General features: G+C 56.5%; 4 protein-coding genes across 4 annotated transcripts; 3 read left to right on the top strand and 1 right to left on the bottom strand.

Annotated features, from left to right (window-relative positions):
* The first annotated feature begins 422 nt into the window (after positions 1-422).
* Positions 423-4,815, top strand: J3D65DRAFT_213431 (uncharacterized protein). The gene is made up of 2 exons (XM_066794510.1): positions 423-1,347; positions 1,399-4,815. The coding sequence occupies exons 1-2, from the start codon at positions 846-848 to the stop codon at positions 4,707-4,709; spliced, it is 3,813 nt and encodes a 1,270-aa protein (XP_066658658.1). The 5' UTR covers positions 423-845; the 3' UTR covers positions 4,710-4,815.
* Positions 4,816-8,095: 3,280 nt separating this feature from the next.
* On the top strand, positions 8,096-10,889 carry J3D65DRAFT_547309 (glycosyltransferase family 20-domain-containing protein; the record flags this gene model as incomplete). The annotated part of the gene is made up of 2 exons (XM_066796856.1): positions 8,096-9,460; positions 9,519-10,889. The coding sequence occupies 2 exons, from the start codon at positions 8,096-8,098 to the stop codon at positions 10,887-10,889; spliced, it is 2,736 nt and encodes a 911-aa protein (XP_066658659.1).
* A 7,023-nt stretch (positions 10,890-17,912) lies between these two features.
* J3D65DRAFT_533451 (DNA glycosylase) lies at positions 17,913-18,542 on the top strand (the record flags this gene model as incomplete). The annotated part of the gene is made up of 1 exon (XM_066796693.1): positions 17,913-18,542. A coding segment is annotated over one exon (630 nt), but the record flags the coding sequence as incomplete, so codon positions are not given.
* Positions 18,543-20,501: 1,959 nt separating this feature from the next.
* J3D65DRAFT_613575 (Fms-interacting protein-domain-containing protein) lies at positions 20,502-21,835 on the bottom strand. Its single transcript, XM_066799125.1, has one exon. It carries the CDS (start codon positions 21,795-21,797, stop codon positions 20,742-20,744), a length of 1,056 nt encoding a protein of 351 aa, XP_066658661.1. The 5' UTR covers positions 21,798-21,835; the 3' UTR covers positions 20,502-20,741.
* Between the last annotated feature and the right edge of the window lie 389 nt (positions 21,836-22,224).

Genomic DNA, 22,224 nt, shown 5'->3' on the forward strand with positions numbered 1-22,224 from the left:
TGCCATGTCGCCCCACGAAGACCGGACGCGCGGTCATGCTGTCTTGAGTTGGAGCGCTCCCTGTCTGTTGAACGAGAGCTTCTCAGTGACTATCAAGCAAGTCCACGGTGCCGATCGCCATGCAGTACAGTATCCCCTGCCTCTGTCCGGCGTTCGTCTCTCCAAAAGGCGGGGCGTCGTCGCGCTGGCTGCGGCATCAACTGGCGAGATGAAGGGGCCATCCCGTAGTTGGAATGCCTGAGGGCGAATCACAATGCACACGGCCTCAATCAGAGTTGGTACCGGTTGCGTGTGCTAGTGCTGCAGAACCCCGAACCGTGCCATCCCGTCTAACGCACCAACGAGAGCATTGGGCAACCGTCGGCTCTGGGATCGTCTGCCCATGCAAACATGGGTTTGCTCCACTCTTCACCCTCTCGGAGCATTGATCTTGACCACTCCTCCCGCCCTCTGGCGTTTTGAACGGTCGCCGGCCTCTTTGATCCTGCCCAACAACTGAGGTGCTTTTTGTACGCCGTGTTTTTTTATTTTTTTCATTTTTTATTTTTGTGCTTGATTGTTTATTTCTCCAACCTTCCCCTGTTTCTGCCTGCTACTGCTCAACCTCACCACCATCACCGTCCTCGTCCTCGTCGCCGTCGCCGTCGCCATCCTATCCACCTGCCCCGCTGCCCAACCCGTCGTCCTATGGAACTCGAGAGAATTCTTTAAGAGCCATTACTCGATAGTCGCGGGCCACCCGTGCCCGGCCACGATTTGCCGTGCTACAAGGACTGTGCTGCTTTTAAGCTCACCTAGCACCACCGCACGGCCAGCCTCACTTGCGTCACAACCAGCCTTTCGATATGGGCAACGCCCCGTCCAAGGAAAGTGGCCGGGAAAATGCACGCACCAAAGACCGCGTTCGTGAATTAAATCAACCGCCGGCGCCAATTGTCGACCGACAACCATCCCACAAATCCATTTCGCCAAAAGCTCCCGAAGCCACTGGTACTGACGTCGTTTGGACGTCGTCGGGTGGGGCATACAGAGAGAGACAGGGCGCCCAAGAGCATCTCCGAATGCATCTCCGCAATTCCCGCGACGATGCACCCTATCGCGAGCCGGCGCCGGAGGAGGACGGCTTTGGAGAGCTCAGCCAAATGAGAAATCGTCTGTCGGGCGTCTCGCGCCATCCCTCTGTCTACTCGGACATGCAAAGCAACCGCTCAACGTCTGTCAGGACCCGTGGTACAGGATCCAGGATGTCGATGCCACCGCAGAATAGCCCGGTCGACCTCGAAGCCACAATCTCGATCCTGCAAGAATTGAGAAAAACGGCAAGTCCTGAGCAGCTCGTTGCCTTGCGTATGTATCATCCCTTTGCTCCCTGCAAGCTCTACGCTGACATTGTTCAAGATCGAGCACTGCTGCCGACAAAGGAGGAGGCTTCGACATCGGAAACGCGGAGCATCACACCTGGCAGTGATTCGGGCGCTGCTCTCGTCCGCCGGCGCTCCCTGGCTGTGCCCGGCCTTGCTACCCGCGACACATACAATGTGCTGCGGAAGAAAGAGGAGCCTTCGCCTCCCATGCCTGCCAGCGCCGACGGCTGGTGGGGATTCGAGGACTTTGGTCCTGCATCGCCCTCGCTGATTGTGCCTGCGTTCGACTCTCCTCGAGAAGAGAAAAAGTCGCAATTCCAAGCAAACGCCTCTGGCGACGAATTCGACGATTATTCTCACCTCGGCAACAAAATTGGCAAGCTGACGATCACCAACGGTGCTCCCTCGCCTGTACCCAGCACCATGTCTCGCTGTGTAGAAAAGGAAAAGTCCATGCGGGACCTTCTGGAAACGGAAAAGGCTGCCCTTGATCAGGAATCCACAGATGCATCCAAGATTCGAATTGCAAGGATCCCACCCTTGGTTTTGGAGAACTCTGGCACGACCGAAAGGTCCAAGGACGGCAAATACAAGAAGCCCAGGCCAACCAGCCCACGTCGAGGCGAAAGCTACGTAAAGGGCGACGATTCCCACGCCATGGGGCAACCGAGTCCGAGCCACTCCATGGCAGAAGAGTACGTGGCCGAACTGGCAGCAGGTGGAAACCCCTTCCACTGCAAGACCCCCTCTCCAAACGTTTCCCAAGCTGGATTTATCGATGAAGGATTTCACGAGGCTCGTTCACCAACAAAGTCCAGGGCAGCAGCAGCACGCATTACCGACGTTCGTGGTTTCGACCAAACGGCCTCCGAGGACATGGATCGGAGCGGTCCCAATCAAGGTAAGCTCCGACGGCCTGTTCATTTGCATCATCCGGACTCTGGATACTCGTCTGGAGTCAGCCTCAACGCGGTGGACCTTGCGAACCGCGACTCACAATATGCAGGTGCTACAGCTTCTTCATCTCCGATCAGACTCAATGCCCAGCAACTCGACGGCGCAGACAAGAACGCAGGCGGTCCGCTCAGCCCTAGACAAGAAGTTACGTCTCCAACGAATGTTTCCGAGAGCCGCGCACCCACAGAGAACGGCGATGTCAAGAAACGCAGATGGATGACCGACCGGGTCAAGAATCGCAGACGCCTGTCTCTGAAAAATCTGCCCTTTACTGGCTCCGGAATGAATTGCACCGACAGCTCTCGACCTGGCTCTCGGGCATCCTATCTTGAGCCAGCAAAGCCAGTTCCTGCCAAATCCGAAGTAGTCGAAAGAACCCTGTCATCCAAGCCGTCACGGAGAAAGTTGCAAAAGCGACGTCTCTCGAGACTTGCACAATTCTCGACTGAGGACCCTCCCACCGTTCCTGAAGTTGTGAACGAGCCAAGCTTCTCAGTCATGCTTCCCCCCCAGACGAATGCGGATCCTCAAAAGAGTGCCGAGATGACGGTAAGCCACTCGACTCCAGACTCTAATAATCAGGATTCGGTCCTCATCTTGTCGCCACGGCCTTCCACCAAAAATTTGCGTTCGGTAGCCGGACGCGACAACGACTCGCCCGACTCGCAGCGATCTAGCCGCAAGGGCAAGGAGCCTGTGTATCAGCAAGGCGGAGAAGATGAGCAACACATCACCCGGAGCGCCGCGCCATCTCGCCCCAGCAGCTCCGGCACCACTGCCACCAAGACTGCCAGGTCCAAGGGCAAGGCTTCCGCTGCCAGGGAAGCCCGTGCTCTCAGCATTAAAGTCTTGCGCGATCAAGCTGCGGCTGCCCTGGACGCCGAAAGCCCGTCGGAGCTAGCGATCCTTCGCGGTCGCGGCAGCACAGTGCCTGACCTTACATCCCCGTCGACATCCCCCTCTCGCTACGACGGAAGCCAGGGCCGGTCTCGCCCCAACAGCTACTATGGCAACGATCAGTTGAGGGCAAATGCCAGGCGCGCCGACACACCCAACTTCTCCAGACCGCATAGCGTCGTGTCATCGTGCGACTCGCCGCCGCCGCTACCGGAAAAGAGGGTGAGTGGGCTGTCGCTCAACACCGATGTCGGCAACTTTGCGTTACGACGCAAGTCCAAGTCGTCGTTGCGGGAGCAGGAGGAGAAGATTGTCGTCGAGTACCCGGAGGAGAAGATTTGCGTCGACTCCGAATACCCTGAAGATCTCATGCCCAAGCGGGATTCGTCCGACTCCAAGGTGTCCTCCCAGTCCAAGGTTTCGTCGGACGAGGGCAAAACGGATAGCCCCATCGCAGGCTGGGAGTCTTCCAAGGTCCATCGCCACCAGCGTGCAAAGTCGGCCGGCGATGGCATGCGTCCTGTCAGCCTCCGCAGAAAGTCTGTCGGTGAGGGTCTCAGGCCTCGCGTGCCCATGGACCGCTCTGCCATGGAGGAGCGCCGCAAGTCTACCGGTGAGGGCATCTTGAAGCAGCTGGAAGAGCGCGCAGGAGACTCACTCAGTCGCTCCAACGGCATGCGTCGCAAGTCCGTGTCAGAGGGCCTGTTGAACCAGCAAAACCCAGAGGTTCGTCGGAAAGCCGTCGGTGGCGATGTCACCACTCCTGCCGGTGCACCCCCAATGCCGACACGACGTGCGCCTCGCGAGCCGCCCAGCAATGGCAACAGCAAAAGCAATCGTCGCAAACGCGCATCAACTACGCTCACGCCCGTCTTTGCTTCGACCAACAACTCGACGACTGCCTTGTCCGAGACGGGCTACTCGGAACCGCCGACGCCCCTGTCGGCCAACAGTTCCGACCTAAACCTGCCAGCCTACTTTGTGCCCTCGCCACGGGCCAGCCAGCTCAGTCTCCCGGCGTACTTTGTCCCCAGCAGTTCGTCGTCGTCGGCAGGAAGCGGCCCCGGTCCCGCAGTGGCCGGCGGCAGCACCGCCACCTCTCGTCCATCCAACCACCAACACCGCCGCTCGTACGCGGGACCCAGCTCGCGCACGCAGGGCAGTAGCAGCCGCCCACACAGCCTGGCGCTGCAGCTCAACAGCGGCGGGTCGGCCTCTACGCCGGCGTTGCCGCTCCTCAACCACAGCAGCAGCAGCAGCCTCATGCGCGACATGCCGCCCATCCCCATCCCGCCGCGCAGCCCGCAGCGGCCCGGCCCGCGCGTCATCGATCGCTACAGCGGCGGCTTCCGGTTCAATTACGAGCACGGCGTCGGCGTCGGCGGCAGCGCCGGCACGCGCGGCCCCGAGACGCGTGCGCGCAAGAAGAGCATGACGTGGACCAGCATGTTTGGTGTTGACCTGGAGGACGTGCCCGTGTTGGTGAGTTGAAGAGCGTTGTCGGTTGACTACTGATGGTGAGCTTCGTTCGTGCTTGCTTTGATGTGGTAGAGAAAAAGGACGAGATTGTTGCACGGTGGGTGTGGTGTGGAGCACAGGCCGAGTTGAGTTGAGCTGCGCTTCGCTGGAGCAGTGCTCTTACTTTCTGAATTCTGTTTCTTTTCTTCCTCTTCGCTCTTCTCTTGCTCGACTCTTTTTTATGCATGGCGTATGGCTTTCTCGTCCTGATCACCTTCATCACCACCATCATCGTTACCTCTCTTCTTTTCTCCTTAGTACCATGGTCGTCGTCATTTTCATCATCAGCAGCAGCAGCGGCATCATCATCATCATCGCCATGGATTTCTGGTCGCTTCTCAGTTCATTGCATCAAATCATCATCGCGCGACTACAACAGTCAGTTAAGTAGCCGGTCAGGTAATCAGTCAGCCATACATACTTAGCATTCATAAATTCATCGATCGCTCATGCATTCATCGCTGCGTTGAATGACTGCCCCCTAGACGTAGCTATGATGGATGGGTTGAGTGACAGCTTCCAAGATCACTGATGCAGCATGTGTAATTTCCGGCGCCCGTAGTGAGGCAAATCAAGAGGGCTTCCAGAGATGCGCCGTCTCAGCAGCAGTCATGGACTCACATGAGGGGTGATGGTGGGTTACAGTCTCCAACTTGCCTACTCCCTCCAACGAGCGAACAGGACATGACGTTGCTTGGTCTTTCCTTAATCTATTTATCTCCAGATCCTGCCCCTTGCTTTCTTTCTGACCTCGCAACATCCACTTGGCATATGTTCGTTTCATCTCATCTGCTTTCTCTGTCGCTTATGCAAATTGTGCATTTGCTTGAGCTTTCAAGGAGACTTGGATATGGTTGCTGGTCGGTGTACATCAAGCGAGCGCGTTATCAAACCCTTGTGCAACCAGGCTAGCTGGGAAGCTGTATTGATGATTGCTATGACGCAACCGCGCAAGTCGAGCAGTGCGTTTAGATCATGTGTGAAATGAGCGAGGGTGGCACCATCAACGCAAACAGTCAATCTCGCAGAGACAGCAAAGGAGCGGCATGACCGCATCGCTCAGAAGGGGGATGACAGGGGCCGAGGTGAAGCGCAAACGTGTCAACTACTCCAAGAAGAGCGCAAAGATGAGTCCGAAGCGTTGCATGCTGAGTGTTGGTATCGCCCGACAAGAGGAGTCCAAGAAAAGAACCGTCGCGCTCGGACGTCGTGCCTATTCCGCTGGTCCTTTCGTATCAGACAGGTACTGTCCAACGGCCCAGTTGCCAAATACAGGCAGGCAACAGCAAAGTACAGAAAACGGGGACCCGAAAGCGAGGCTGATTGGATGAAGGCAGACGACAAAACTTGTTTTTCTGACAGCAGTCATCTCTGACTTTGTGACGTACGTGGAATATTGGGCAGGATAGTACGTGCAACAGTATTGCAATCAGCCCTGCGTTCATTGTCAACGGAAATGCGTTCCAGGTACCTGGCCGGCATGCCTGCCAGCCACGCCCGGCGCCACCCGGATTCAGATAGAATGACACCTGGCCGTTGAAGTCGTTGCGATTTGCGAGGCGCAGCTGTGTTGGTTGCTGTACGACACGCTGCCAAGTCGGAGGGTGCTGACGGCCACTGAGGTCAGCACGAGGCTGCGTTTCGGGTACATATTGTGATTCAGGGACCGTGTTGGGCCGACACGCCGACGAGTGAGACGGTATCACTTCAAGACGTGGCGTTGAGCATCAACGGTTAGAACCTTGATATTGCGCCAGGGGGGTGGCTGGCCGATTGGTCTGGAGACTGCGCGTGAGCATAGTCAGAAAGCTGCTGGCGTCGTCATTGTGAGAGGGGACTTGGTGTGTTGTTATGCGATTCGAGAGGCTGGGCTCGGCTTAAAGGTGCTGATCGGTAGGGTGGCTAAAGACTGCCGCTCAGTCGAGAAGGCGACAGCGGTGAGGCGGCAACAATCTTTTCCATGGCAAAAGAGGTGTATGCTGCAGCCGTGGCCATTATGCAACGGGTCAAATCGGAGGGAGGCGTCGGAGGCGAGAAGCAGCAAACAACAGGGCAGCGTTGCATATGGCTGGCAAACAAAGAGCCCAGCCAAGCCAGCCATACGGTGCGACCGACGAAGACGAGTCACATGGAAATGGGACGAGTAAGGAATCAAGCCATGGAGCCTGTTTGGGCGGGTGAATCTTCTCGAAAGGCCCACGGCTGGCGGCATATGCACGTGGGGGGCCATGTCGAAATTTCCAGCGGCCGCGAGACGGCAGAAAAAAAAATTGCCATGGTCGAGACGATGGGAAACTGGGTCTGCGGTGCAACCCACGCAGGAACAAGTGCCGCTGACAGCGCAGCTTGGCGTCGCAGTCGGACGTGGAGTTCTGGTTTGGGCACTGGGCGCATCCTGGTGCCGGGGAGCATTCCAGGCGCAGACGCGACGTCATGGCAGCGTAGTGATCGGGAACGATCGAGGGTTGAAGGGACCGCAGCTCTGCCACGGCCGACGGGGCTGGGAGTGGAACTGCGACAAGCTGGAGCTGGAGCTGGAGTTGGAACTGGAGCTTGGGGCCGAAGACGAGTGGCACTCGGAGAGGCAGAGAGACGTGGGAGGGTGGTGTTCTTCGGCGTAGGACAGGGATGTCAGCTCTGGGGAGAAAAAAACAAACCGAGCACAACAAGACATGGAAGGGACCACAACCAAGGCGCAGACTTCCTTGTGCTGTTTCTCTCCTCTGTACGCTCAGGTCCGCTTCTCTTCCAGTTCGGCGGCCCGCGCACGGCCCGCTCATGCCGGTGACGAAACCGCCTGCCATCCTGGTCAACTGCCCAAATTCCTCCTCCACACCCTTCCATCCACCTCACAACCTCCTCTCTACTACTCCTCCACCTCGACCCTCCGACCCCTACCACCCTTTCTGCCTGTCAAGAACCCTTCCATCCCTTGATCTGCCACCTCGGCACCCTTCCTCTCCACCCTCGACACCTTCTCGCCCTCATCACTTAACCGTGATATCACCTCACTTTGTCGGTCAAAACATACCAGAAACATCCTTGGTGGTCCTCGTCGACCACACTTACCATCGACCATGTCTCACATCCACGTTTCTCTGTAAGCTGCCCCCGCATATGGAGCATTCGCGCGCGCGTCGACGTCCCGGCACCTACGTGTGGAGCATTCGCGCGTTGAGCGTCTGCCCGCCTGGGAGCATTCGCGCGGTGATGCAGCTTCACCCGCGTCAGGCTTGGGAGCATTCACGCGTTGACGACTCTTCATCTAAATTTGGAGCATTCGCGCGTCAAGCTCATCGTCACCTGCGCAGGGAGCATTCGCGCGTGTTGACGCACCTCACCTTTCAATTGCTAATCAAATGCTTCCTAGCTTCCTCCCCATTACAATCGACTTCCATGCCCAGTCATCCCCAGCTAGTAGGCGACCAAGCCCACCTCCACGTGCCCCATCTCTGCTAGATGCAAACAAGGACGCCAATGAGCAAAAGGCCAGCTTGTTCTCTCAGCCTACCCCGCCGCAGACTCCCTCTGCCAATGCTCGCCACGAGGAATTCTTCACCCAGGTTCAGCCTTCCGTGCAGACGCACTTTCCCAAGCCGCACGACCCCAAGGCCCTGGTCCGCAGTGATGCCCACGTTCCAGAATGGGGCACAGGCCTCGCCTTCTTCAACCAGCCTCCCCGCTCGCGTCCCGCCAACCTGCCCCCGGATGACATCCTTAGGTACACAAAGACTTCTGATGGCCAGGATGCGACCTTTCCCAAGCCGAGGTACTCGCGCAAGGAGCCTGGCAGGGCCAGCTTCTCAAGCAGGCCCAGCCGCAGTGGATCCAGGCAGAGGTGGGATGCCGAGTGGACCGTCGAGCCTGCTGTTCAGGGCAACGGCGGCCTAGCAAATGCTGTCCGCGCCGCCATCAACGCTGGCACCATCAAAAACGTCCTCTGGGTCGGTACAGTTGGTTTCCCGACGGACGCTCTCGATGAGAGCAAGAAGCAAGAGATTCAGGACAAGCTAGAGTCCGAGCACGATGCACTTCCCGTCTGGGTCAAGGACGGTGACTTTGACGGCCACTACGCTCACTACTGCAAGACCATTCTCTGGCCCGTCTTCCACTATCAGATTCCTGATCACCCGAAGAGCAAGGCGTACGAGGACCACTCTTGGATCTACTACGAGCATCTGAACCAGGCCTTTGCCGACAAGATCATCAAGTCGTACAAGCGTGGCGATGTCATCTGGATCCATGATTACCACCTGCTCCTTGTTCCAGGCATGGTTCGCAAGAAGCTCCCAGACGCTCAGATCGGCTTCTTCATGCACACGGCCTTCCCGTCTTCAGAAGTTTTCCGTTGCTTGGCCTCTCGCAAGCAGCTTCTCGAGGGAATGCTTGGTGCCAACCTCGTCGCCTTCCAGTCTCGCGAGTACGCCCACCACTTCTTGCAGACTTGCAGCCGCATCTTGATCGTCGAGGCCACCAACGAAGGCATCCAGCTCGAGAACCGCTTCGTCAATGTGGCGTGGCTTCCCATCGGTATTGATCCTAAGGCTCTTCAGGAAGCCCGCGAAGAGCCCATGGTGGCGGAGTGGATCAAGGTCATGCTTGAGCGCTACAAGGGCAAACAGCTCATCGTTGCTCGCGACAAGCTGGACAGCGTGCGTGGTGTCAGGCAAAAGCTGCTCGCGTACGAGCTCTTCCTCAATAAATACCCCGAACACAAGGATAAGGTCAGTCTCTGCTTCAGCACCAATACTTCACCATCATGTATACTAACACTTGCAAAAGGTTGTCATGATCCAAGTCGCGACCTCGACCACCGACAATCCTGAGCTGGCGAGCACAGTCTCGGATATTGTCACCCGCATCGACTCGATGCACTCCACGCTGGCTCACCAGCCTCTCGTCTTCCTTCGCCAGGACATTTCCTTCTCTCAGTACCTGGCATTGCTGTCTGTTGCGGACACGCTCATGATCACGAGTCTCCGTGAGGGCATGAACCTCACCGCGCATGAATATATCATGTGCCAAGATGGCATGGGCAGTGACAAGAAGCACGGCCCGCTGATTCTTAGCGAGTTCACGGGCAGCTCCTCGATCTTCAATGGCTTCGAACTGGCCGTCAACCCATGGGACTACCAGAAGTGCGCCGACGCCATCAAGGCGGCTTTGGTCATGGCACCTGAGGAGAAGGAGCGTCGCTTCACGAAGCTTCGCAACGTCGTCTCTCATCACACGGGCGATTATTGGATCAACACTCTGAACAACGTCCTCGCCAAGGTCCACTCTGAGCACTTCATGAGGGACACCATGTCGATTCCCCGCCTTTCCCTCTCGCAGGTCAGCGAGAAGTACAAGAATGCCAACAGACGCATCTTCATTCTCGACTACGAAGGCACGCTCGCGTCCTACGGCTCCCCCACCAGCATCATCTTGACCAGCCCCCAGCGTGTCATTGACACGCTCAACGAAGTCCTTATGGACAAGAACAATATCGTCTATGTGATGAGTGGTCGTACTCCCGAGGAGCTCGAGCGTTTGTTCTCCCGCGTCCCAGGACTCGGTATCATCGCGGAAAATGGCTGCTTTGTTCGCGAATGCGGCCGTGACGAGTGGACCGCGTTCGCGGAGATGGACAAGGTCGACGAGTGGAAGGACAGCGTCAAGGGTATCCTCACCTACTACCTGGAGCGCATCGAGGGTAGCTGGCTCGAGGAGCGTCACTGCTCCATCATCTTCCATTACGACAGGGCCGACGATATCGAGATGGCGACTTCGCATGCTGGCGAATGCGCTACGCACATCAACGATGTTTGCGAGACCCAGCACATCCACGCGGTCCCCATCGACAAGAGCATCTTGATCGAGCCCCTCGACTGGTCCAAGGGCAGTGCTGCCACCCACATCTTCAACAAGCTTCGCAAGAGGAACGTTGACAACAATGGCGCCCCTCCGGCCGACTTCCTCTTTGTCGCTGGCGATGATCGCGAGGACGAGGTCATCTTCCGCTGGGCCAACAAGCTCGGCTCGACCGGCGACATTCGCGACGTCACGACCGTCAGTGTTGGAACCAGGAACACTGAGGCGACGGCGACCTGCACGCAGGGCACCACTGGCCTGCTGTCGATCCTCCAAAAGCTCGCCAAGATTTCCGGCTAGAAATCTGGCACTACTTCACTCATCGGCTCAAATTGCCCATTTCCTTTGCTTTCGACCTTGCGAGTACCCCATTTGCGTTTCCTTCGTCCTCTGGCGATTTCAGCGCATAGACAGACCTGTAGAGTAGCTTCCCCAGCAACGGGCACTCGGCATCATGGCCCCACAGCACACAACACACAGGGAGCGTATCGGCTGCATTTGCACTTTTCTCTTCGGGGCCTGGCTGCTGGCCACCGACTTGCTTCTCACAATTGCCTCTCACGACGGTGATTGGGCGTGGTCTTTTTTTGCTTTTTTCCTTTATCATCTCCTCTCCACTTTGCCTTCCACACCCATGGGATGGATCAGGTCATGACGAGCAGGGACAGGCGCATGGTGGGACCCCAACGGTCATGTAGATTATGACGATACGGCGAATGGACAGGACAAAATGGCATGATTTTGATGAAAACAATGAACCGAACGGTGAAATCAAACATGAAGCAAGGACAACGGCCTGCAGGTGCCAGACAGGCAGCTTGCAGGTACAGTGAGTGAGAGGGTTGGCATGCGGCCCGAGCGGGGTGTCGGGTTACACCCGCGACCCGCGTGGTCTGTGAGAGCGCGTCGGCGTTGGCGTTGGCGCGTACAAGTTTCCAGGACAGCTGCTGCAGCTTCGCCGTAACAACTGACAGCTCAAGTCGCCGCCCTCGGCCTCTTCATTTCGCGACCTCTGCCCCCGATCGAGCCTTGTCTCACAAAACCTGCCATCGCGCGTCCCAGCGTGCCAGAGTTTTTTTTTTTTTTCCCTCTGTTCAATTCCTCTCGTCGCGCCTTGCCACCCTCTCAACTCGCTCCCGCGCCACCAGCCTCGCTAGTCGTTTGAGCTTCATCTCGTTTTGGAACCAAGCTTCAACCTTGTAAAGCTTGCTGCCCTCTGCCATCCGACTCCTCCATACCGTAACTTCCTCCGTTGCTCAACATCGCCGACACGCGTCGCCCACGCGACTACCTTCTCAGTCTCCGCCGGGCTGGACTACTCACCTCTCTCGCGTCGCCATGGCAGGCACTGGCCGTCCCGGCAGACCGAAAGGCTCGAAGAACAAGCCCCGCGTGACTTCGACATCAGCACCCAATGCCGACAATCCGTCGGCTTCTAGCTCACTCGACACTGGTCGCCCAGCTTCATCGACCCAGCCGTCAAACACTCCCCCTGTTCGCGCTCAGTCATCACTTCCTCCTTCCGTCATGGCTTCTTTGGAAAGACCGAGTGTCACCAATTATGCTCGCAACCACCCCATCTTCTCTGGCTCTGAAAAGATCTCGGAGAAGAAGTACATCAAAGAAGTCAAGGCCTTTGCCAGTGCCAAAAACATCAACGAAGATTTTGTCAACTCGTGCGTTGCTGAGGCCAAACGGTTGCTCGAGGAGCGAAATACAGACGGTGCTGCTTCTGCCAAGGACATGGGGGGCACAGCTGCGCGGCCAGACGACGACCATGGTCCTGAAAAGAAGCGCAAGAAGCACAAGACGAATGACAGCAGTGAACAGGTTGAGGCTACCTCTATTATCAAACAAGAGGAGCCCGAGGAGCCTGTGAAAGAGAAGAAAAAGAAGCACAAGAAGAAGGATGAGCCGTCTGTACCCGTTTCAACTCAAGACATCGCTGTCAAGCAAGAACCTGAGGATCCCGCTGCCGAGCACGACAAGCCGAAAAAGAACAAGAAAAAGCACAAATCTTCCGAAAGTGCTGCCCTGGCTCTGGAAGAATCTGCTGCCCAGGCCGAAGACGCAGATAGCAAAAAGCCCAAAAAACACAAGAAGGGCAAGACACCCGATGGCACAGGCGAGTCTGCGTCTGCTGCGAATCCGGTGTTCATCAAATCCGAAGAGCCTTCCACCGAAAGCAAATCGTCCAAGAAGAAACACAAGTCCCGTCCGGAAGCCAAGTCAGCTGATGCACCCGAGCGCCGACCAACCGAGACACCCATCCCCCTGCCGACTTCGCGGAAGAGTGAAAAGCAGAAGGATCCTGAAGAGCAGGTATCGAAATCCAAGCCCAGCAAAAAGAGAAAACGCGACCAGTCCGACAACGGGGGCTCTAGGCCTGATCCCGATGAAGCAGAAGCCTCCGACGTGGGACATGTCTCAAAGAAGAAGAAAAAGCATGGGAAAAGTGGCCAAGAGTCAGACTCAAGGACTACAGAAGGCAATAAGGAAAAGAAGGACAAGAAGAAGAAGCACAAAGCTCACCAAGCTTCTCGATCTCCTTCACCTCCTCCGCGTAAGAAGACCAAGCGCGTGCAGCACGATGGCGAGACCACACATGTCGCGTCGGAGGCTCCACGATCCAGTCACAAGAGTCATGAACACGCTGACAAGGGCAAGGAGAAAAAGGTCAAAAAGACGAAAGAGCCGGACACGTCTGAAGTCTCTCGGCCTGGTGCGTCGAAGTCTGCCGCGTCAAATAGAGACATGGCCTCAGAGGGTTCAGGAGACGAACGGCCCATCCAGACTGAAGACAACTCCCGGACTTCCAAGAAGAAAGCCAAAAAGGAGAGGAGAAAGTCAAAGCTGTCCAAGTCTCTCGAAACGCAACCCGCGCAGCCAAGTGACGCCATGGACGTCGAATCGCCATCAAAGAAGCTAGGGGCAGACCATGAAGCAAAAAGCGAGAAGCATTCGATGAAGGCCCGGAGAAAATCTATTGCTGCACAAGAAGCACTCGCAGCGCTTCCATTCGCTGGCGCTCAAGACTCACCTGCAAAGCCATCCAAGTCTGGACCCCGGCAACACGACTCCAAATCAGCAAAGTCTCTACCGCCGCCTGCTCCTTCCAAACGCAAGCGCTCTCCATCCCCTCCATCTGATCATGAAATCCGACCTCGCGACGCAAGAAAGTCGTCTCTGGCGTCTACAACTTCGGTCTTTTCTTTGCCCACATTGACTCGTTTCGCCAACGACTCGCTCGTGTTCCCTGAGCCACCCGAGGGCTTGAGCAACAATGCAAAGAAGCGCTGGAGGAAGAAGTTGCGCAAGTCCATGCAGAGGCTGCCGAAGGAGGCTCGCCCTGTAACCGGTTCCGAAGTTGACGCTTCTGCTCCCCAGAAAACCCATGCTGGGGCGAAGGCTGCCAGGTCTGATGACGAGAGCGACAGCGGAAAGAAGCCGGATAGGAAGAAGGCGAAAGTGGAACACGATTCCGATGACCGGCAGCATGAAAACGATGCGGCATCAAAGGTGCCCGCCGTCTTGAAGAAGCAGCAAGCCTCAACGTCCCAGGACGCCACAGTTCATCGACCGGCTCCCCAAAGACCTCAGGTTACTGCGACCGGAAGCTTTGCGCACGAAGAGCCTTTGTCACCTGTTTCTTCACCGGAGAGGCCTGCTTCGGCACATGAACAAATGCAAGACTCGACCTCTGGGGAGGTCACTGCCGCTGAACCGATTACCCGGAAGCCTCCTGTCAACTCGGCTGGACGTCTTGCTCACGACGGGCCTTTACCGGCAGTCCCTTCGTCAGAGAAGCCTGTTACAGCCCGCGAGACTCCTGCGCCCCCTGCAGCCTCAGAATCTCCTCTCAAGTCTGACGCACAAGGATGGGATGCTTTTCCTGCCCAGTATCTATCCGACTCGGACCAGGAAGCACGGGACGATTCTGATGTCGAGCCTGACACACCGATCAAAGCTGCGGAGCCTCTTCAACCTCAGCAGACAGGAAACGAGGATGCAAACACCGAGTCGTCCAAGGATTCCGAGTCTGAGTCCGAATCAGAGAGTGACTCCGAGTCTGAAGCGGAAGGGCCTTTCAAGCCCAAGCCGCTGCCTCTACATCTTCCCAAGACTCCATCCCAAATTTCCACACCCTCAAAACGCCCCCTTCCTGAGCCCCCCAGTCTTCAAGCGCAGCCTCTTTTCACGCTGTCCCAGCTCAAAGCATCAACGCCCTCACTCGCAGCAAACACACGTGCCGCAGTACCACCCAAGCCGAAGACTCCGCCAAAGGCGAATAGAAACGTCGACATACTTGGTATTCCGCATGGAACCGACGATAGTGACGAGGAGAGTTCTGGAAGCTCCAGCTCCAGCTCAAGCGATGACGATGACGGTGATCTAAAGACGAATGTCAAAGCAAATACCACCAAGCCTACATCTTTGCACTTTCCAAGCTCTCGGCCAGGCAGGTCTTTTGCGAAGCCCAAGACGCCTCTTCAAGGAAATTCGATGCCAGCCATTCGCAAACCTAGTGCAGCTCCGGAGATGTCGACTGCGCAGGTGCAACAACCTCTGGCAGACAGCGATGCAGGTTCTGGAGATGGGGACTCATCGGATTCCGCCTCAAGTGACGACGACAATAACGATGACCAGGAGGTCGCGGTGAATGGCAAGAAAACAACGCCTCCGCAAGCCCAACGTTCGCAGGAAACCAAGCTCAACCGCCCTGAGAAATCACCTTCAAAGTGGGATGAATCAAGAAACGACAACTCGGGCATCGGCCTTCAACCTCAAGAGAGCGACGATGAAACTTCCTCCGAGAGTGAAAGTGACGGCGAGGAGAATGGCACGCGGGCATTAACCAACCGGAATTCCGTGTCTCATCAGAGTCAAAGCTCTCAGAGTATCAAGCTTGAGTCGCCTCAGAGCTCATCGCCGGCACCGAGAAGTCCACAGAGAGTTTCTACCATGCCATATTCCCAGCCGGACGAGCCTACGAAGGACAAAGCGCAAGTCGAGAAACACTCTCATCAATCCGAGAGTGAAGATGAAGGCGACGAGCATGTAAAAATCAATGAGCAAGCCGAGAGGGGTGGTCAAGACAACCCAAGGTCATCCAGTAGCTCTGACGCTGAAGATTCTGCGCCGTTTGAGAGTGCGCTCCAGACACCTGCCCAACATCCCTCCCCAGCGCCCCGTCAACAACAGCTCAATGATTCAGCAAGTGACGACTCAAGATCGCCACCGGCAAACGACATCATCAATGGCATTGCTCTGTCCAGTTCTAAGAAAGCCAGCTCTGTCGACCATGACGGGCTTCAAAGAGAACAATTCCCTGCGGATTCAGAAGCAAATGAGCCCCGAGTCAACCACGCCCCAGCTATCGACGAGGGTATGGAAGCTGAGACCCTGCCGGATGCTGATGGAGAAAGCTTAAAGTCTGCCGAAAAGTCAAACCACAACCACGGTTCATTGGGCAACTTTGGCGAACCGGACAGTCCGTCAGTCGACAGCTCTACGAACTCACCCTTTGCCCCCATCAAGCAAAGTCATTCGTCTCCGGCAGCCGCTTCCACCGAGAACGACGAGCCCAACATGGGTCAGGTCAACAGTAACGCCGAATTCGAAGATACCTCCATTCCGTCGGGGCCTCCTCCTGTTGAGAGCGAAGGTGCCGCGGTTTCAACCTCGCCTTCGCGCCCTCTCCGCGGTCGATCTAGACGGCTTCTTGCTAAGCAACAAGCTGATGCACTTGCTAAGCAACAAGCGGATGCTCTTGCTGAGAGCAAACGGTTTGTGAGTCCAGAGTCGCCTTCGAGCCCTCTCCGCAATGAAGCTGGACAGTTCTTTACGAATCAAGAGAATAGTCCTGCTGGCAGTCACGGGGTCGTGAATCCAAAGTCCCCTCCGAGCCTCCACAATGAATCTGGACAGTTCCGTGCGAGGCAGCGATCGGCTTCGTCTGCTGAGGGTGAAGGGCTGGTGGAGTCAAAACCGCCTCCACGTCCTCTGCGCAATGAAGCTGGGAGGTTCTGTAAAAGGGACGGATCGACCGAGCAAAATCGAAAGCCAAGGACAAAGACACCACGCCGGAAGAGCGCTGCTCAGTCTATGCTTCGAGAGCTCGGTATCGACCCTGAGACGATCAAGGCAGAGGAGCTGGATGAGCGTTCTCCAATCATGACTCGGGGGCCTCAGAGGAGCCCGGCTGAAGAATCAAGGGTGTCTCCAATTTCGACCAGACAGTCCCGTCTTCGCGCAACACCCCGCGTTTCGTACCAAGATGGCTACGATTCGAGCGAGTCGGTCACAAAGACAACAGCGCGAAGACTGTCATTCACGTCTAACAAGACAAGATCCCACAGTCGAAGACCGTCATCATCTCAAAGGAGCCGTCCTTCTCTCACCCCCAAACCCGACGGCAACTTGCCACCGAAAGTCAAGACTCCTTTCAAAACAAGGAGCGAGTTTGTGGGGGTCTTCATTCCCATCCGTCGCCCAAGCAAATCAGTCACCTCACTCGATCCTCGCGATGGGAAGTCTGCAAAACAGCAGGATGAGGACGTGGTGGCCAGCACTGCTGACGCCGATCAGGCAAATAACGAAGACCTTGCGCGCGAGCCAGCGACTCCGCCGTCGCCCTCCGAAGGTGCTCGAGACGAACATTCAGCTGCTGATGACAAGAGTGCGCACGAAGAAGTGGCTCCGCAGGACCATGACACAGCGGAGGATGAGCAGGATCGCGACAAAGGGTACGAAAGCTCGCCCTCTGTCTACCAGTCCCCAGAAAGGCCAGTCTTTACGGCTTCTCTACCGGCTCGTTCTGCTCCCAAAGTAGTATCTGCGGACAACGAGTCTACTTCGGAACATGAGGGTTCGGATCATGATGGAGATGTCGACGACTCTGAATCCGAAGCCACCCATCCTGATTCTATCCAATCCGATTTTTCCCGACAAGGATCGCCTGTGCATGAGAAGCAAGACTCGGGTATCGACGAGAATGAAAAAGACCTTTTTTCTTCGCCTGAAGCCGAAATCGAAAGTCACGCCCAAGATCAAGACGAACATCAGGAGGTTTTTCAAGAAAATGGCCAGGATGAAAGCCAGGAGAGCTCAGACGAAGACAAAGTATCTGAGGCGCCAAGTCGAGGGTCCGACTACTCTTTTGACGATGAGCCGAATGGATTTGTAAACGAAGACGGTACAATCTCTGGCCAAGCCACGCCCCGCCGCAGTACTGGTCGTTTTTCAACCCATTTTTCGCCGGTTAAACCAGCCCGTCCCGCTCCTGGCACTGCGCGGCTCAAGTTTCCATCGACCACAGCTGGAGCCTTTGGGTTGATTCAGGAGGAAGTCTACCAGGAACCGTGGCGTCTCTTTGTAGCAGTCATGCTGCTCAATGTGACCAACGGCGAAAAGGCGATTCCAAAGTTTTGGGAGCTCATGGAGAAGTATCCGACGATTAACGATCTTCCCCATGCAAACTTGGATGAGCTCACGCTCCTGATCAAGCCGCTCGGCCTTCAGGCTCGACGGGCTGAGACGATGATCAACCTGGCCAGGTTCTTGATTACGAACCCTCCCACAGTGGGTCAACGCTTCCGGCGAATGAACTACCCGTTCAGAGGTGCCCACCGAGACATCCGGCCGGGTGAGGTGCTGTCCGACGATGACCCGCGAGTTGGCGCATATGAGGTCTCCCACCTGCCAGGTGTAGGCCCCTACGCGATTGACAGTTGGCGCATCTTTTGTCGCGACCAGCTTCGCGGGAAAGCGACCGGATTCAACGGCGAGGATGCGGAGCCTGGCTTCGAGCCCGAGTGGAAGCGCGTCCGTCCGAACGACAAGGAGCTCAAGGGCTTTATTCAGTGGATGTGGCTGCGCGAGGGCTGGATATGGGACCCGGAGACTGGCGAGAAGAAGAGGACAAGTGAGGACGAGGCGCTGGCAGCAAGCTTGGCGAGGTTGAGGTGGGATCAGAAGAAAGGAGAGGCGTACATACTCCCAAGTGACGACGAGGAGGACCAGGCGCCAAATGGCTCGTTGTCCCGGGAGGAAGGCAATGACCCTGAAGGACCTGCGAACGAAAACGCGCAAGCATCTCAAGCAGACTCGGCGCCCCCGAGTCACGTCTCCTCCCCAGCAGACAATCCGTCCTCCCAGCTGGAGCGAGAACAACGCAACCGCGACGCACAATCGCAGCTTGCACAGGCCCAGCTCCTCCACGAAGAACAACAGCAGCGTCTCACCAAGTCGCAACCTCGTCCTTCGACCGCCTCCCACGTACAACGCACACCCAAGGCTAAAAATCCTAATGGCACGCTGTTAACGGCGCCCGCCACCTTGCCCACTCGCCTCCGCCGGACTACCACGACGGCAACGACGAGCACCTCGTCGTCGCCCGTCTCCGCCCATCGACCCAAGCCGACGCCGCTCGACCTCTTCTCCGACGACAATGACGATTCGGCGTCGAACCTCGGCCTCCGCAGCCTCTTCAGGACACCCCGTCGCCGTCGCGGCAGCAGCGCTAAGTGGGCTGCCGCTGGCGTCGTTGACGAAACACCCCCTGTTTCTCCGCGCCGCGAAGGGCAGCAGCAGGACAGGACTGGCGACGAAGCGGCACACGACAACGACGGCGAGCAGGACATGGACCACTTCAGCGTCATTGGGGACGACAACGACCAAGATCACGGCCCGCAGGAGACGGTCAAGGTGAACGGGAATGGGATGAACGGACACAGAGAGGCAAGTATCGAGCTCTGAAGGGTGTTGTCTTGCTCTTGTATGTTTTTGCTTTCAACGAGGTACTTCGACGAACGACTTTTCTGATTCTTTTCTTCTTTGTAGGTAGGAGATGATTACGGTAACGGCGAGAATGAGGAAGAGCGTCTTGCTCCTGTTGGCTTGGATGAGGACAATGCAGACGCGGGCCATGTCGAGGGACACGAGGAGCAAGAGAGGCGATCTCCGCCCGGCGTCGTCAACGAGCCGATTCCTGGCGATGGGAGCCAGGAGAGCAACAAGTCTTGTCGCGTCATGTGATGCGGTGGTGGTGGTGGTGGTGATGGTGGTGTACATACAGGCATACAAGGACATGGGGAGGTACGGAGGCTCTTTGATTAACCTTCATTGCATCATGGCAAGGCGTATTGGTCAGGACAAGGGAGCACTTGGTCGGCGGCACGGTATTCAAAAGCCGGTTGATTGATTTAATTCATTCCATTGCTCCATCACTTGTTCAGCTTGCTTGCATGACGTGCCGCATCTCGACAGCGGGAAAATCGACGTGATGGAACGACCACGGCCGGACGGTGTGGCTTGAGTCCTACCTTGCTGATTTAATGGCCATGCTGGGCCATGTTGGCTTTCTGAATGCTTCCCTTTCTCATGAACGAGACCCTACACGTACAGCGCTTATTGCACTTCGGGACTCCTTTTTGGTTTAGGTAACACTCGGGAAATAAAATTAGCTTGTGGGTGAGCTTAGTAAGAGAAGGGAGTTGCTGGCTGGTCAGCTAGCTGAAGTCGTGATTCTTGATGAGGGGAGCAATTGTGAGACGACTACTTCCCCGCCTTTGTTGTGTTTACATGGCTCTCGGCTTCGAGCCTGGCTCGCGGGATGAGAGTGGAAAAGTGGAGAACCAATCGCACCACCGACGGGCAGCCAAAAGGTTGTTGAAGATCGTGGACCGTGCTTGCTTTGTTTCTACGACACCCCTCGATCAGGTCGCACTTCACTGTTCCACAACTCATGAGGTTTTACAAAATATAATCTGTGTTGTCGACGTATTTCTTCACGTACGACCATAGCAGGTAGAAAACTCGGAACCCCGTCCGCTCTTCCATAGATAAGCTACCTTGCGGCCGATTAGTAGTTGCGTGGGTGACCAGCAGCGAATCCCGGCTGTTGTACGTTTTGTCTTTTTTCTCTTTTTGCTCGGTGGTGTGGTGATAGAGAAGAGAATGTGCATGGGTGTGGATGGAAATTGACTAACGGTTGGGCGATGTAGGTTTGCGCTGAGGTCAAGGTGTTAGCATCATCTTGCTCTTTTGTGCGAAGAACGAGTGGTGCAAGGGAATTCGACAGCAGAAGACTGGAAAGACTGGATGAGTGACAAAAGGATGAGTGCTGCATTGTGCTACTGGGTATCTTGTAAATCAATGAATGAGAAGAAAAGAATCCATGCCGCAGTTCTTCTGCATGCCGTTTGATTCCATGCACCTGTTACCCGTTTTCCCTCGCCCATCAATAATCAAGTACGCAGTCTTTTCCTTTTCCTTTTCCTTTTCCTTTTCCTTTTCCTTTTCCTGCCCGACTCCGTGTGTCTGCACGACTCCTTGTGTCCGTATGACTCCGTTTGTCTCTATTGAAAGCAGCCTTTTCGCTCCGCTTGTAGTAACGCCATTTGCGCTTGTCCGATTTTGGTTTGTTGTCACCCGCCGGTTTCGAGGGGGGAGATGGGTTTTGAGACTCCTAGTACTCCTTTTGGAACGTCTGCTCGATCGGTTTGGCGGCCTGCGTAGGACATGGGTCAGCGGAAATTCCGTTACCGGGTTTTTGTCCCAACTCACCTCGATGAACCTCTCCAAGCTGCCATCCAAGCGCGCCAAGTCTTCTCTCCTCTTGTTGTTCTCCGCAACCAGCTCCTGCTTCCTCCTCAGTAGACCCTGCCTCTTCTCCTCGAGCTCCATCCGCACCGCCAGCTCATGGCCGATCCGCGCTTCCATGACGACCTCCTCCCTGGCCACCAAATCACCACTATCCTCGAGGTCTCGCGCTCGCGCCGCGACCTCCGCGTGGGCCTCCATGGCCAGAAATTCGTCCTCGGGAATGAGCGGCAGGGCCAGGTACGGGTGCGGGTAGGCCTCGCAGGCGGCGATCTCGCTGCGCAGGTGGCGCTGCTCGTAGACCAGGTTCTGCAGCTGCAGGTGCAGCGTGTCGATTGTGGAGCGGGCGGCGGCCGTGGCGGCCTTTTCGCTGCGCGTGCTGTGCAGCGCCTTGCGGTTCAGGTGGCGCACGTGGGCCAGGTGCGCGTGCAGCTCCTTTTGCGCCGTCGACAGCGTCTGCGCGTCCGCCGGCGGCAGGTCGCTGGCCCGCGTGTCGGCGTGCGAGGAGAGGAGCGCGAGGATGGATTCGGCGGTTGTGCGCGCGGCGTCGGCGGCTTGGAGCACGGATTGCAGGTCTGTGCTGGTGATGATGTCGGATGACTCCATGATGGGCGTCTTGAGCGTGATGGTCTTGTTTCTATTGATGCTTGGTGTTGGGCGTCCGAGTGTTTGAGGTGAGGTCGAGGCGGTGGGAAAGGCGGCCGCTGCGGCTGCGGGCCCTGCGGCTGATTGGCTGCATGGTGCGTGCATGGCTGGTTGCAATGTGCTGATGGCCGTGGAATGTTGGGTAGACGAAAAGGGTTGATTCATGGTGTTGGAAGGTCAAGCATGGAGATGGAGGGTGGGATCTTTGTTGTTTGCGTTGGTTTGTGTCTGCTGGTGGGCGTTTGCAGGGCAGATGTCTGCCTCAATTCGTGGTCAAGCCTGCGAGGGTTGGTGGCAGAAGCGAGCCACACACACAGTTTGGGCTTGAATGATGTGGCATTGGCTCTTGCGAATACTTGAATACCTAGTGATGAATGCTCCGTCTGGT

Source organism: Phyllosticta citribraziliensis (genome assembly GCF_038025025.1).
Source record: "Phyllosticta citribraziliensis strain CPC 17464 chromosome Unknown J3D65scaffold_2, whole genome shotgun sequence".
NCBI classification, from domain to species: domain Eukaryota; kingdom Fungi; phylum Ascomycota; class Dothideomycetes; order Botryosphaeriales; family Phyllostictaceae; genus Phyllosticta; species Phyllosticta citribraziliensis.

Coding starts and splice junctions, on each gene's coding strand:
- J3D65DRAFT_213431 (XM_066794510.1), top strand. CDS start 846: ATGGGCAACGCCCCGTCCAAGGAAAGTGGCCGGGAAAATGCACGCACC. Junction 1,348..1,398: donor TGAGCAGCTCGTTGCCTTGC/GTATGTATCATC, acceptor ACATTGTTCAAG/ATCGAGCACTGCTGCCGACA.
- J3D65DRAFT_613575 (XM_066799125.1), bottom strand. CDS start 21,797: ATGGAGTCATCCGACATCATCACCAGCACAGACCTGCAATCCGTGCTC.